Source organism: Urocitellus parryii, chromosome 2 (genome assembly GCF_045843805.1).
Source record: "Urocitellus parryii isolate mUroPar1 chromosome 2, mUroPar1.hap1, whole genome shotgun sequence".
NCBI classification, from domain to species: domain Eukaryota; kingdom Metazoa; phylum Chordata; class Mammalia; order Rodentia; family Sciuridae; genus Urocitellus; species Urocitellus parryii.
In genome coordinates, this window is record NC_135532.1 from 83,114,687 (window position 1) to 83,132,009 (window position 17,323).

The following is a 17,323-nucleotide window of genomic DNA, read 5'->3' on the forward strand; positions in this document are numbered from 1 at the left end:
AAATACATAACCTTTCTGGACTTAGTTTCCTCATAATATTAGAGCCTAGTTCAAAATGTTGAACATTAATAGACATGTGATAGAACATTAATAGATATAGGATGTGTATAAAAAGGCTCCATGCATTGGATGGCATAAAAAGGGGCACATAAAATGGCAGCTATCATTATTACTATCATTAATATCATGTTCCAGATAAAAGTGACAGATACATATTTATGCAGTTATTTCTATGACCTTTATTGTTTTCAAATACTATCCTATTTTCAAATGTATATATTTAATATCTATCATTAGTGCCTTTTAAATATTATGAAACTATAAAAATGATACATAAAGTACATATGAATAAAAATAAATTTCTAATCTCTGTAAAGAAAAGATCACCTGATATGGTTTGTCTGCTCGCTGGAAAAAATCACAGTAAATGTATCCCAATAATCCTTCAGATTCGTGGACGACAGCCTAGAAAACAATTTTGAATTTAGTGGTGAATGAGCCCATCGGAAACTCTAAGTGGGAAAATATTTCTAACACAAGAGCCTGTATATTAAAAATCCATAGTCACAAATACTGACTTCACTTCCCACATTCCACATTACCACAAGGTAGACTCTCTCTTCCCTCATCCTCTTTTGCTCCATCTCTCAAATAGTTTTAATTGAAAATTCTATCCAGGAAAGAAAATTATTTTCATGGGAATCCTTTGTTCTGACTGCCCATCTTCTATAATACTTGCACCAACCATTGTTCTTCAGAGATGATTTTACAACCCACCCTAATGAGTTGGGAAGAAGTGTTGGCTGGACAATTTTAGCGGCAAAATTATTTTTCCTTTACATCTTGGAATATAATTACATAAGTACAAGTGAATTATAATCCCTGGAATCAAAAACAAGAAGATGCAGCTCTTAGCTTCAGCTGAAAAATTAGTAATATTTTTTTTATTCCCTCTCCAAAAAGAACCTTATAAAAGAGGCACAGTTTAAAGGTAAGACACAGCCACTGTCTCCACCTCGCCTTCTTTTGTTTGTTCTGACCTTGATAATTCTATTAGAGAAAACCTCAATTTTGTGCTTTAAAGTTTCCTGCAAGTAAGTAAGCATTCATTCAACAAACATCACAAAGCACCTACTAGGTCAGGACTTGATTAAGGCATTTGGGATACAGCAGTGAACACAACTAGCACACAATGCTGCCCCAGTAAGCCCATGTTCTGGAATACCAGTGAGAGCTCCTCATTACTTGGAACTTTGTCCTTTCAGTCTTCGGTTACCAGTTTTTTTTGTTTGTTTGTTTGTTTGTTTTTTAATTACATTTCTGCATTTTATCAGTCTTGATCATTTTGGAAAGTTAGTGAAATACAAACGGATATTTAGTAACTTCCATGATAAAGTGATTAGTCCCATCAATTCTCTTTTTCAATCCCCCTGTCACACCTATCCATGCACCCATGGCCCAGAGCCAAAGAGACAACTCATGCTGCTGAACAGAGTGAAGTAGGTGCAATGAGAAAGCATGCAGGCAAAAGTGAATAAGACAACTACACAAAGTTTCAGGGACAAATGTTTGAGTCAAAAAAGCCTTAAAATCTGAAAAAATTTTAAAATATTCACTCCTCAAATAAAGTGGACCTTAACAGGAGAAAAACAAACTCCAGGCTTAGGTTATTGTCAAAGAAATCAAATAAATCAGAACATGTAATAAAAGTCAGTACTGATGGAGTGATAACATTTATGACATGGGAAGGAGTCAGAAAGAAAAGAAGGGTTATCAGTGGATTTTGGAACTAACCAAAAGAGACACTTCACTGCAGGTAAATAAGTGGTAATGACAAAACTTCTTATAGCTAGAATTTGTAAACATATGAAGATCCAGATATGAAGATTCAACCTTCCATCAAGTTACTCAAATTTTTTGGGAGAACTAATTCTGCTACCATATGTTTAGAACCTCTATAGAGTGTCAAAATCAAAAGTGGTAGCTGGATTATTTTATGAATCAGAAATAAGGTGGGACACCCTCCATTAGGATGAAGCTAACTTCTGTCAACTTGATTACCAAAACCAAAGGGGCATAGCTGTGGGACTGCACATTAAGTGGGAGGCTTACCAGCTTTCGGACATCTTCACACCACACCTCTCCTTTTGCAGGCTGCTCTGCATATAACGAAATGCCCAACAGCTTGTTAAACAAAATATTCAGGCCTTCCATGCAAGCTCCAAGGGAAAAAAAAGGACAGTATAAACTGGGCTCAATATTGTACCTAAGAGAAGGAAGAGAAGTTTAACAGCATTTACTTTTCAATTTTTCAAGGTAAGTTCAGTTAACTTTTCATTCAATACTTAGGACCATAATGACTAAAAAAAGGATTCAAAACATAAAGGTTTGCAATTGGTCCTCGGTATCCTCGGGTTCCACATCCAAGGATTCGAACAACCTCAACAGAAAATACTCAGAAAAGTTGTGTTTCTGATGTACATGTACAAATATTTTTCCTTGGCACTGTTCCCTAAACAATTCAGGATAACTATTTACAGAGCATTTATATTGTACTAGCTATTATAAGCAAAAGATGATTTAAAGTCTCCCAGAGAATATGCATAGGTTTTATGCAAATACTATGTCATTTTATATATGGGACTTATGTATTCTAGATTTTCCATATCTGCAAGAATACTGGAACCAATCCCCAGCAAACACTGAGGAACTACTTTATTTCTATCATTTCAGGGATATTCAGATGACAGTCCAGTTATTATTAATATTATTAGGAATACAGTAATTAAGGTAGACATTTCATTCCCCAATCTTGATCCTTTTCAGTTTCCATCTTTCATTGACCTAATTAGGAGTCTGTCTCAATCACCTACGGTATACATATTCTTTTATACATACTCATACACAAAACATGACCAGTTTCAATTATAATGATAAACTTTATAAAATATATTACATTCTAAAAAATATGGCATAGCATATAAATATTAAACAAATAAAATCCTGATTCACACTAAGAAAATTTAAAATTCTCACTGGTAAAATATTTGTTTTGAAAAAAAAAATATGCCTGGAATATAAACAATCACATTTTAATGTATTTGTTTTATAATTGTATGTTTTTAAATTCAGGACAACATAACTGGCAAACTTAATTATTCCTCATTCAAAAATAACTTTTTTAAGCCCTATATATTCCAACATAAACCAAAGCAGATCCAAAATATTTGATTTGAATGTTTATTTCTAAGTCATTAAATCAGGCCAAGATTTACAACCGCAGCAAAAAGAATGGTTCTAGACTAAATGTAGGTGCTCATTACAATTCTATTTTTTGGATTTAATGAATTTATATAAACATATATAAAATATACAGAAATATATACTTAGTACAAATGAATGATTGGATTTCATGAGTGAAAATACATTGCACAACAAATCAGATTCATCCACAATAGCACAACATAATTTCTCATCCATTTTTCATAACAAGAAGATCCTTGTGTTGAAGGAGGCATCAGTGGCCCAGCACCCCCAGTCCTGGGTTTATTCACTTATGCCCAATGTCAACAAAGCTGCAGGCTGGTGGAGGAAAGGAAGGAAGAGTCTTTGTCTCTATGGACTCACAGTGGTGGAGGCAGAGAGGTGAACAGCCCATGCTGCATGTCCCCAGCCTGGAACAGTGGGCACAGTTGGTGCTCAATCAATGTCAGGGAATGAGTAAAGGAGCACTGCACAGTGAGAGGAGGAGGTGAGCATGAAGACTTATTTGAGAAGGACAGAGGAGAACCATGGAGGGAATGAAGGATGAATCGGAGATGGCTGGAAGGGGAGGCGAGGGACAGAAGAGAAGGTAGTCACAGGGGAATTCCAGGCAGAAGCAGCAGTACAATAAAAACATGATGGCATAAAAAAGACTTGTAACTTCTAGAGATGATGAAACTCAATGTGACACAGTTCATGACACAGCGATAAATAGAAAACAACAGTGTACAATACATAGGCAGGACCACAGGACAGAGATAGGGTACACCACACTTAAGAACCGGACTACATTGTGGTGTATGATCTGCTCTGTAAACCTTTTGACTATACACCCCACCAATGAACTAAATTTTGAGTATTCAACCTACTACAAATATATTTATAAATTATATGCATGTGCTAGTTTCTACCCACTGTAAACTGACATAGGTCAAAAACAAGGAACCAAATAAAAGAAAAGCATTAGAGAAGGAATAAATAAAGATAAAATATTTTTTCTTATTGTAAATGATCTAACAGATCATTTTTTAAAATAGGAAGTTTATATTACTTTATAGTATATTTGTTCATAATCACTTGAAGTTAATACCAATTGCTTTTCCATATTCTTAATAATTTAATGTTTACAAAACTTATACATAGAGTATCATGTAAACTTATGTTCTAAATTTTTTTTCTCCAAGATAAATTGTATGTTAAAAGTTTGTTAAAAATAATAATAGAAACAATATATTAGGTGATTATGGATAAGAGAAGTACATGATAGCCGTGTTTTAAGAATCCTGATTATTTGTAAATGTATATTGCAAACTTTAGGGCAAATGTTTAAAAAAGTGAAAAATTAGAGGAAAGAAAAATGGAATTGTGTACAATGTTCTATTAAAAACATAAAAGGAAGAAAAAACATGAAAGGCAGAAAAAGAGTGGGAAACCAAACCCCCTCAAAGAAGGGGACAATGAATGATGATAGCACATCACAAATGTTTAATGTTAATTCAACTACAGCACTAATCACTTTAAATGTCAATTGTCTGAATTTACCAATTAAAAGAAAGGTTACCTCAGTGGATTAAATTTACATTGTCTATAAAAAAACTCATCTATAAAGATAGACACACGGAAAAGGAATATAGAAAGTTACACACATTAATAATAATTAAAAGTTAATATAGTTACATTAATTTCAGATACAGCAGACTTCAGAACAAGGGAAACTTATTAAAAAGAAGCATTATATAATGACAAAGGGATCAATTCTCCAGAAAGATGTAATAATCCTTCACATGTCTAAACCTAACAACAAAAGCAGAAAAACAAACTATGTCAGGCTTGGTGGTATGTACTTGTAGTCTCAGCAGTAGGAAGGCTGAGGCAGGAGAGAATCACTTGAGATCAGGAGTTCGAGACTTGCCTACACTACACAGAAAGACTCCATCTCAAAAAAAAAAAAACAAAAAAAAACAAAAAAAAAAACAAGGTAAAAACTGACAGAACTACAAAGAAAAATAGATGTGTCCCCTAATATAGTTGGACATTTCAACACCTATACATCAGAAGTGGACAGATTTAGCAAGCAGAAAAACTGGTGAGAATATAGTTCAAATGAAAAGAACCTCAAAATGGAACTCTATTTTGTGAAAAATAAATAATTAATTTATCTTTATAATATTAAATTGGAACTGATTGGCCTTAAAATCATAAGGTCAAATTCAAACCACAGACAGAACATGAATAAACAAATAAAATTTAACCACATATTGCTCTAGCTAGATTAATTTTATCATAAAAGACAATTCACCTTTTGGTTGTTAGATAATAAATATCAAGATAAAAATAAAGAAGAATAAAAAGAAGCTTTACATCTTAAAATCAAACCCTGCCTAAGATTATAATGAGCACATAAAGTTTATTTCTACAGAAAAGAAACACAGTAAAACTAATAACAACACAGTCTGCTATATTAAACTACAACCTAAAAATATTTATTGACTTACCTAATGCCCATGACACCCATATGTGGTAGTCAGGCAAAACTCAAGGAAACAATTTATCTTAGAGAAAAAAAAATTAAGTATAGAATATAAGGTTACACAACATCAGTCTATGTGTAAGTTTTATACACAATAAATAAAATAATAGAATATAGAAAAGTAATGTAAAACTCCCTGGTTTTTGTCTGTTTTTTCTTTAAATTTGAGGGTGGGGGTATAGGTAAGTGTTAGAGCACATGCTTAGCAAGCATGAGGTCTCCTGGGTTCAATCCCCAGTACCACCAGAAGAAGGCAGGGGAGGATTTCAAATTATAGTAAACAAAAGGCAAAAAGTATATAATCTTTTCCGCTGACTCATTGTTTCCATCCCCAGTGGCAACTACTGTTAACACTTTCTTGCAGATCTTTATAAACAATTTTCTATGTACACATATAGAAGTTTACATATATATAAAAATTTTCTACAAATGGAATTATACCATTCACACTATGCTGTAACTTCCTTGTTTAACCCTAAAAATATGTACACTATATGTTTATTTTGTAGTCCCAGGAATAGGGAGGACTCTATCTTGTTGTCAATATATAAAGCTCTATCTTTTTCTCTTTGGTCATTGTGTAATCATCTACAGAAAACCAGCTGTAACTCAATGCATCTCCTCCTCTGTAGTGTACACCGGCAGTGGGAGCTTCAATGGGGAAAGAAAGTATCCAGTCACTGACATCACCTGCAATCGCCTACACATGAATACAATAAAAAGAACCCAGACTTTTAATAGGTTTTATGTATTTTAACTCTGTTATAAAAGTGCACCCATGTGGCCACACCCCAACTCATCTTCCTGCCTTGGTCCACTGCTACTTCTACTGGGTAACAGTTACCTGCCATTAATTTCTCTCTATTAAACTGACACCACAATGAACACCATTGTTATACCTGTGTAAGCTTGTCTATAAGACAAATTGAGGAAATGAAATTTTAAATTTTGATAGCTATTACCAAATTATCCTGCCAAAAAAGTTTTTTACATTCCTCTAAATAGTGTGTAAAAATGCTACCATCCTCACTCTTGCCAGTATAATTCTGATATGTTCTTTCAATACTTCTTTTATTTTCTTTTTTTGGCTATGTGGGCTGCATTTTCTTTTTCTTTTAAGTATAGTAATTTGGAACTTTTACAGTCTGTATTTTAGCTCCTCTGTTTGTTATCTCTACCACTTTTTAAATAATTAAATATTTTACTGGCTTATCAATTTTAGATAATATCTCTTGATTCCTCCCCTTCTAGCTTACCCTCCTAATCTGTTCTGTTGTGTAGAGATACAGATATATAAATGTTTATTTGGCTAATTTTATTGGGCACCAATGAGCACAGTAGACCTAATGGCCTTCATTTGGCCACCATGTGCCAGATATTCCCAGAGTGTACTCAATGTGAGAGCAGAGGCAAAGGAGAAGAAATCCTATGGTTTAGTTTAGAAAGATTATTCTGCTAGTGATATAGAAGAGTCTAAAATGCAAATATTCATGATTAATATGGGAAGAAAGGGTTCAATATTATAAATATGCACAATTTCCCTAATTTAATCTACAAAAAAAAATCCCGACCAAGCTCATTATGATAATGACAACGATGATGAATGCAACATTTTGTGAGTCCTCACTGTGACACTAGGCTTAGCCCTTTATACATATCTCATTTAATAGCAAAATAATCCCAAAGGTGGTGTCATTACTCACATGTTACAATGGGAAACAGAAAACATGTTTACAAGATGATAATCTTCCTATTACAACTAATAAGTATATAGAAAGAGATTTTCTTTTTAAAACGATCAAAAGAGCATGTCTTTGTTTAGATTCAGGTATTGAAGTAGTTTTTCACAAACATTTGTTACAAATTAAAACAGGTACTAAAGAAAGCACTAAGACTGTATTATCACTCATTCTTAAGCACATTTTTCAAAATGCTTTCCTGAATGAGAGAGGCAGGGAGCTACTTACTGACTGTAATTGGGGACTTACAACCCAAAGTTCATCCCTGCAGCTGCATAACAGTGAGCAAAAAGATTGAAAGCCACAGATTCAGAGAAAAGAACTACAAAGAGAAATGACTGTGGTGATTACAAAGTGAAGAACAGGAAGTTGTAGGTATGTGTTTAAGAAAGAAGGAAAAGAAGCAGTAAGCACTGTCAAGAACTGAAGGTATCAGGAATGTTGAAGACTTAAACAAGTTACTGACTGGCAGATGGCTGATAACTTGGGAAAATGAGCTGGGTAGACTAACAGGGTTACACATCAGATTACATCAGAGAATAAAAAGGAGGAGGATCCAGGAAAAACTACTATAGGAGATGGGGGAGTTTGGAAGAAAAAAATGACTCAAGTGAGAAGTAATTATTTATATTTAAGATAAGGGATATCTTAGCAGGTCTGCAGACCAAGGGGAAGAAGCTATTAGAAAGGAAGAGATTGGTGTTTATGATAAAGTTAATGTAACTGGTAAAGTAGTTTGACCGTAGTATCTCACACTGTCATAGTGCTTTAAAATTTGCAAAGCTGGGGCTGGGGATGTGGCTCATGCGATAGCGCGCTCACCCGGCATGCATGTGTGGCCCGGGTTCGATCCTCAGCACCACATACAAATAAAGATGTTGTGTCCGCCGAAAACTAAAAAATAAATTAAAAAAGAATTCTCTCTCTCTCCCTCTCTTTTTTAAAAAAGGTATCAAACAGGAAATTAAAATTAAAAAAAATAAAAAAATAAAATTTGCAAAGCATTTCTCATCAAGAATTTCTCTTAGACCTTTTGTGATGCTGTGAGATAGATAATTTAAGAATGATTTCCTGGGGCTGGGGATGTGGCTCAAGCAGTAGCGCGCTCGCCTGGCATGCATGCGACCCGGGTTCGATCCTCAGCACCACATACCAACAAAGATGTTGTGTCCGCCGAGAACTAAAAAATAAATATTAAAAATTCTCTCTCATTCTCTCTCTCTCTCTCTCTCTCTCTCTCTCTCTCTCTCTCTCTCTCTCTCTCTCCTCTCTCACCTCTCTCACTCTCTCTTTAAAAAAAAAAAAAAAAAAAGAATGATTTCCTAATTTCACTTGAGTAAAGTGAGGCCCCAAGAGGCTTGTGATAATTCCAAGGCAGTCGGGAATAGGAGAAAGAGTCCTGGGCTTGAAGTTGAAATACCGGCTCTCTTTCTTACTGGTTCTGTGCTTTAAGCAAGTTATTTGCCTCTTAAAGGCCTCAATTTCCTCACTGAGAAAATGGGAATGATACTTCACAGTTTCAACACAGGCAAAGAACCTGGCCCTGCTCCCGGAGCAAAGCCAACACTCAGTAAACTGCAGCCACTTTTATGACTACAGTTAGAGTGGCAGAGACAGAGTGAAAACAGTGGTTCTTACTTCTGCTAATTCCTCTATACTCCTCAAAGCTGCTATCACCTATAAAATGAAATGCAACATTGTTAAGAAGCCTGAGTTAATGCAGTAAACATTCATGAATCACCTACTATGTGCCAGGTAACTCCTCAATGTAGACAGATACTGTACCCATAAAGAAAGATTAATCCAAATGATAAAGGACACATGAGCAGTATAAACAGGTCTCTGGCACAAAGATGAGGCTGCAATTAATTCTGCCTGCCAGTCAGGAGAGAATGAGAATGGGAAGATCAGAGAGAATTACAAAGGAGGGCTTGGAAAAAAAAGATGAGGTTCCAGCAGAAAGGAAGGCATCCTAAGTGGAAGAACAAGCACCAGCAAGGGCTCAAAGGAATTGAAATAAAGAGAACATACAGCTCAGTCAAGCTTGATTATCTCAGACGTTACTCAGTCACCTCAAACCTAACTTCTACCTACATGCTGCACCACACCCTCAGTGACTTTACCAAAGGAAACTTAATTCCTTCCTGAAGAAGAACCAGAGAGGATGAAAAGTTTCAAAAAACAGCAGCTACAATAGTGTCTGAGGGGAACTAAGAAACCATTCCTCATATAGACCAGCCAAGAGGCAGCTGAACTCCCCTACGAGACCCATGTCTATTTTGGTCCTAGCTTCCAATGTGATACCTCAGTGGTCACAGGCCTTTGGCCTCCCCCATTCCTTAGGACCCCTTCAGGATACTACAGACATGGCCACCCAAGCCTGGCTCAGGAGGTGGATGCTCTTCCTGCCTCATGGGGCAAGTGGGGCAAGATCTGGCTGTGAATATGAAGTTGCAACATCTTTATCAGAACTTTTCTCTCTCTCTCTCTCTCTCTCTCACACACACACACACACACACACACACACACACACACACATGGTTCTGTGCTTAAGAACCATACCTTTATGGTTCTTATCAAAATAAATACCTTTATTTTGTTTATTTATTTTTATGTGGTGCTGAGGATTGAACCCAGCACCTCACATGTGCTTGCTAGGCAAGCACTCTACCATTGAGCCACAACCCCAGCCCCAGAGCTTTTTATTTTTGTGGATATTACAAAATATACCATAAAAGAACTTTTTCTTCTATCACAGAGACCCAGAACCATAGAAAAGCATTTAATATAGGTGACACATCAACCCTTCCAGCATACTGGAGCCACAACCAATGCAAACAGAATCACATTTAAGTACATCTTGAAAATTTACATGGGATACTGTCCAGTCATCGTTGAAAACTCTTAGTTTCCTTTTCTCTTTTTGTTTGTTTGCTGTTGTTAAGATGGGATTGCCCAGTCTCAAACTCCTGAACTCAAGCAATTCTCCTACCTCAACTTCCCAAGCAGCTGGGACTATAGGTACATGCCACCACATCTAGCTCTTTTAGAGTTTGCTAAGAGAATTTTACTACTAATGTGTTGTAAAGAATTCCCCTGATTTGATTCCAAAAATAAGGAATCTTTGATTCCTCTGAAGAAAGAAACAGGAAGAAAATAATTATCTATCATAGTTACTGAGTGAAATTCAGTAAGTGATCTGCTATTTGTTCTGGTTAAAAATCTGCTACCTATGGATTTACAAATTTTCAATTTTCAAAAAATCAGAACAAATTATAATCAAAATGGTAAAATGGCATAAGTATGATTAGGTCTTTTTTAGCACAAATAATGGAATTTGGGGCTGGGATATACCTTGGTGGTTGAGAATTTGCCTGGCATGCCTGGGGTGTGAGTTCAATCCCCAACACCACAAAAAATAAAATAAAAAACAATAAAATTTAACAATATATCAAAATTCTCATCATGAATACTAATTATGATTGAAATAAGCCAAGAAATATCAGTGAAAAAGAGATTTTTCAACTGAAGAATTCTTCATTCATCATTGAGATTTTTGTTTATTTAAAAAAAAAAACAATGTATCATTGTCCATATGAAGCATACTCTGAGTCACATTGAATTTCAACCTCTGATGCACAGGGAATTAAGGTTAAGAAAGAACTTGGATATTACTTCCAAAAATCTTGGCACTGAACTTAGTGAAAGTATAAAGCACAATTAAGTGCAGTCAATGGATCCAGGTTAAAACTGCAGGTAAACACAGGCTTCAGTCTCACTCTATTCAATAAATGAAAGCAGGAATGAGACAGAACTTTTGCATCAAAAGGCATAAAATAAATGCTCAGAGGTTCATTACAGAATGAATGAGATGGCCTGCCAGAGGACATGTGTGGGCCAGGCAAAATGCACACTTGAAAAGAGCACAGTATGTGACAATATTGTCAGAGGAACTATTTTTAACTTTATCAAAAGAACAGTGTACTGGAATGCTATTGGCATCAGAAATGATTGTCTGGGTATGATTATAATGTTATAGTTGGATGGCATTTTGAAATGTTTAGTGTAGAATGCCACAGGGAGAGCTACTGTTTTCTTTGGTTAAATAAAGGTATGGTAGCAGTGAAAGAACTGAGTGATACTGGAATCTATTTGTCTTAATTATATAGCACTAAAAATGAAGAAGACCTTTTCCTCCTTCCATTTCATAGAGAATCCCCCATGGTCAAGTTGGTTTTATCTTGATTTGTCTGTCAACCTAGAAGCAAGAACATTGCTTCTGCCAAACTTCCTGGTAATCGGGGAATAATAATCCTTAGGGGTGCAGATTAGCTGCAGATATCACTGGAAATCAAGGCTGAACAAAGATAGTGTAATTCCATCACCACCATGGAGAATAAAGTGAATCAGTAGGCCTGACTGGAGAAAGGATAATAATAGCACACACAAGTGGCACCAGGTGACAGCACCCCAACCATAGTCACTAGAAACAAGTCTTACGACAGCAGTGAGATTTCTACCTGTAGCTATCCCTCCATTTAGAGCTGCTGAAATGTTGGGAGCCAGTGTCTAGGTCTACCCCCACCCCCAACCCTCCCCGGGGAAGTGAGGAAATAAATCCTGGTGAGAAGGCACAAGTGGAAGCTGTAGAAAGGAAAACAGGCAAGATTTTTCTTCCCAAAAGCCTTGGGGAAAAAAAGATGATGGAAGCTCAGAGCACTTGCCTAAAGCTTTTCCAATGCTCAGAGGTTCATTACAGAATGAAAGAGATGGCCTGCCAGAGGACACGTAAGGGCCAGGCAAAATGCACACTTGAAAAGAGCAGAGAATGTGAATATATTGTCCTCAGACCCCTCCTCTCTTCTGGCTCAGAACAGGAGCAATCATCACCCACTTCTCCCGCCAGACAACTTCTCAGGATCAATTGGGTCTCATAAACACTAGTGAGAAGCCATCGGGTGAATGATGCAGAACTGGATGCTTTCACATTGCTGATAACAACATGTAATTTACTTTCTAACTGAGTGAATCTATGAGTGTCCCTGCCAAAAACAGGAAATGTTTAACATACAGTCTTTAGATATACCATCCAGCTTACAGAAATAGTAGCATGTAAGCAACCAATGAAATGACACCACAAAGAAGCAACCAGATAGGGCTGGGGCTGTAGCTCAGTGGTAGAACACTTGCCTAGCACCTGTGGGGCACTGGGTTTGATCCTCATCATCATATAAAAATAAATAAAGTGTCCATCTACAACTAAAAATTAGAAAAGAAAGAAAGAAAGAAAGAAAGAAAGAAACAACCAGATAAATCCAGAAGGTTCTTGTAAGACAAACATATGGTCTCTTCAACAATTGCTTGATAATATGGATACAGAAGACATGAGATATGGAAAATTGTTATTGAGTAAGAGAGAGAAAAACCAAGTGAAATGTATAGGCCTTGTCTGGATCTGAATTCCAGCAAGCTAACTGAAGGGGAAAGAGAAAAAAAAAAAAAGCAGATTTAATGCTGCTATAGTTTGGATCTTGAATGTCCCCCCAAAAGCCATGTGTTAAAGTGTTGGTCCTGACCCATGGTGCTATTGGGAAGTGGGAGAACATTTAGGAGGTGGGGCCTAGTGGAAGGAAGTTTAGTCACTGGGGGATGTCCTTGAAATGGACACTGGGACCCTGACCCTTTCTTGTCGCTCTCTTTCCTCCCAGCTGACATGAGGTGAGCAACTTTCTCTACCACATGTTCCTCACCATGATGTGTTGCTCTGCCACAGGCCCCAAATCAGCAAGGCCAATAGATCATGGACTTAAGCTTCTAAAACTGTGAACAAAAACAAAAAACCTTTCCAATGTATAATAAGTTGATTAAGGTATTTTGTTATAACAGAAATCTAATATAGATACTATCAAGGAAGTATGACTAAAGCCGAGATATTAGATGGTGACAACAAACTGCTGTTGATACTAGGTAATAATGACATTAGAGTTATATAAGATGTTCATGTTTTTTAGAGATATATGATAAATACATAAGAGGAAGATAACGGGAAGTGCTAAGATTACTTTAAAATATTCAGTAACAAGCAAAGAAGTAAAGCCATGAGGGAGAGGAGTAAAGAATGCCAAAAGAGAAGAGAAATAAAAGGGAAAAAGGGGTACATGAAGCAAATCTAGCAAATCTTGATAATCATTGAATCCAAGAGAAGAACATATAGGAGTTAATCATGTCTTCTACTTCTATTTTGTAAGTTTTCATAATAAAGGTTAATTTTTAACTTTAAATCCATGGAGGTCCCTACATCTATGCAAACAAATAAAGATATAATTTCACATACCAACCAGAAGTCCTTCTGTGAGAGCCCAGTGTTTTCTGAATAATTTAAAACACAAAACACCCCTATTTTCAATATATAAATGTTCTTAAGATTTTGAGATTATATCTTAACAAGGAATAGACAATATTGAATTCCACTTCCCAATGGCATCTTAATGTGAAATAGCAGCAAAATAAATAAAATATGATTCACTGAAACTCATTATTGGCAGAAAAGAGACAAGACCCCAAAGGATTAAAAATAAAACCCAAACACTACACAGGTACATTAAACAACTCTAAAATGATGACCTCTGGGGGTAGAGGCAAGGATAAGATCAACATTTCTTAATGAACACTTTTTAACATTGTTTTAATTTTTTAAAATCATATGAATATATTACTTATTCCAAAACAAAATTTAATTTCAAATAAAATCATGTATACTTTTCATAGCTGAAAGAATTAATTTTGCCTTCCCATAAGAATTTAACACTAAAACTTAAAAAAGAAAACAATGAGTTGCTCTTTTTAAGATATACCAATGGTTCTTTATCCAGTATTTTCTCAGATCAATCTTTGGTTGGTTTAAAAAATATTGATTTCTCCTCTTATTTCTAAAATAGGTTCTTTTCTTCTTTAGAAAGACATTTAGGAAACGTGAAATAAATCTGGAGTGTTTAACATAAAAGCAAGAAAAATATTCCCTGGCATTTAGCTTGAAGAAAAGTTCCAATCAAGAAAAGGCCCCTTCTAGTTTTCATTTTGTGTCCACCCACATATTTATGTCTTTACCTGAAATTCTATGAATTTATCAAGGATTTAGAAATCTTTTCTTTGTTCCATTCCTCTAACCACAATCCAAATTATTATATTTTCCCCTTCTTTCTCATCTATTACCTATGCTTCTCTTCCCACTCTAATCAATCAAGATTATTAAAACCTCAAATCCAAATACCATCATTTATTCCCGGTAAGCTACTTAAAATAGATGTCTAAAAACCCCCAATCTCTCAATCCCTTCTGAAGCACTTCTGCATCCCTTTTCCTGAGTTAATAGCCAAGTAAATGAACTAGTATGAAATGTTAGTTAAAATAAGTTAAAGCCCCAAGTGGCCATCAGGCAGTTAGGTACACTCAGCAAGATTTTGCAGATGAGGAAGAAACACCAGAAGGAAAATCTGATTGCTCACCAAACACAGATTCTGTCTCTGAGACAAAGGGGTCTGACTAGAGAAGAGAATTTAGTTTAGCTGAAGAAAGGTGTGGAGGAAGACAACTGGTGAGGGGAAAAAAAATCAGAATGGCAGGCTAGATCCAATCTGGATACTCGCCATCCTGGAAATTCTTCTAGGGGATGGTCCACTTCATGGGATCCTCTTTTAAGTATTCTCTAAAATCTTTTCAAAGAGGGGTCAGTGCCACCTTTAAAACACTCGTCTTTCAAAAAATTTTAGAGAATCAATATGAATTGTTGAATGCTTGAGAAATAAGGATGTACACCTTTTTATTTATTGTTAAAAGAAAAGCATGCATGATCAGATCCTTTAAGACCCTGAACGAGAGCTCCAATTTTATTTTGAAGGCAGTGGTGACCCCTCAACCTGAAAGAGGAAATTGATCAACAGCAGAAAGCCATTCTGCCAGATGGATGCAGGGCACTTCCACCCTGGATACGGTGATGCTGGGAAGCACAGGCAACACGGTCTTCTCTTTTTTAGTATTCATTCTTAATCTGTCATCAAAAGCTCTCTGAAGAGCATTCTGAAATTCATGTGAAACGTTCACTATACTTTTGATGAGTATTTTTTTAAAAAGGGAGATCTGCCCTCTCCTTTAAAAGATGTTGGAGAGTACCTAAAAAGCATCATAGAGTAGATCACTTCTCAGAAGAGAGTCCACAAATAGACAATTTCATATAATAATATTATATATCTACTAACAATACTAACATATCTTTAAGCCTGACCCATGAAGTCAGGCAACTATAATCAGTTTTAGAAATAACCCTGCTGAAAGGCTGAGAGAACATAAGTAATCTGTCAAAGATCATGTGGCCCCTTAAATGGTGGCCAGGATTTGCTATTCCTTCTAGCTTCTAAGAATGTGTTCCTAGCCACAGGAATAGCTGTCTCTGGTATTTCCACTCTTTCTAATGGAGAACTTAGCAAAAAGACCGTGTCTCTGTGGCATGTTGAGGAGTGAGAACTCTATAACTACTGGGGGATCAGGGATCTGTAAGTCCTGACTCTAGAGTTGGTCAGCAACACAAAGACTTCTCAATATTGTATTTTTAGCAGAAATGGAGAAGACATTACTATCCTTTATTTGATAGCTTTTGCTTAAAACCACATCAAACTTCTGAGGGATCTCATATGCCTAAGTAATAAATACGCTTTAAACTTCTATTGATTATATCTTTCCAAATCTTTGAATATTCATATGAAATTTCCACAGAACCATCATTCAGGTATGCTATACTTACAGAATATAGTTAAAGGACAAAAATACCACTTTAATTTAAGGCTAAGGCATTAATTAAAATGATCAGGGGTGGGGAACATGATATGGAAGTAATACCACACACAAACCACGGTAGCAAAAATCAGAACCAAATACATTCAATTTGCATTACTTCTCAACATCAAAAATCAAATCAAATACTTTAAAAATGGAAAACATTAATAAGTAAATGTTAGTATACCTTTATGCCACATCTTTAACAGAATAAGCAATAAGATTAAATCTTTCTTTAAAAGAATTTTAGAAGAAAAATTATATTTTCATGAGCAGGGTCTGAAGTTTTTAACCAAAAAAAAGATTCACTTTGAAATAATATCATATGTTAAGTCATAATATACTATAAATCCCTGTTTATCATGGCTAACTTATTATACTGAATTTGAGATACATGTGCAAAAAATAGCTGATCAAATATTATTACCTAAAGGTTTGGTGTTAATTATGCTTTATCAATGGTTTTGAGAACAGTAATGAATAAAGGTCAAAGACGAGAAAATGAATGAAAAGGAATTATCTGATATAGAATTACCTTAGGACATCTCATCCTGCTGATGTAGAAGAGGTCATATAAAGCTATTTTTTTCTGCTATTTCAACAAATGACAAAAGAAATAATTAAAAATTATAGTCTAATTTTAGAAAGGTTCCTTCTACCCTTTACTTGGTGCTTAATAATGCACAGGAATAAGAATATTTCAAAGCTTACACCAAATAAATACATCATCAAGATACACCTATGTTTTAGTAAGAAGAAAGACAAAAAAACGTATTTTATTCTATTACTCAAATAAATCATAACCTTAGTCAAATCACCTACGTCAAAAATTATCTAGGTGCCCCTTCAACAGACGAATGGATAAAGAAAATGTGGTATATATATTTGATGGAATATTACTCAGTTTTAAAGAAGAATGAAATTTGCCAGTCAATGGATAAAACTGGAGAATATCGTTGTT

The 17,323-nt window shown here is 35.4% G+C and overlaps 1 protein-coding gene across 1 annotated transcript in view; it reads right to left on the reverse strand.

Annotated features, from left to right (window-relative positions):
* Mipep (mitochondrial intermediate peptidase) overlaps window positions 1-17,323 on the reverse strand; it is a 146,232-nt gene that overhangs the window by 97,203 nt on the left and 31,706 nt on the right. The window contains exons 11-12 of the mRNA XM_026394942.2: window positions 2,113-2,266; window positions 388-465 (exon numbers count right to left, since the gene is read on the reverse strand). Coding sequence (XP_026250727.1) covers window positions 388-465; window positions 2,113-2,266 — 232 coding nt within the window. The remainder of the gene's footprint in view (window positions 1-387; window positions 466-2,112; window positions 2,267-17,323) is intronic.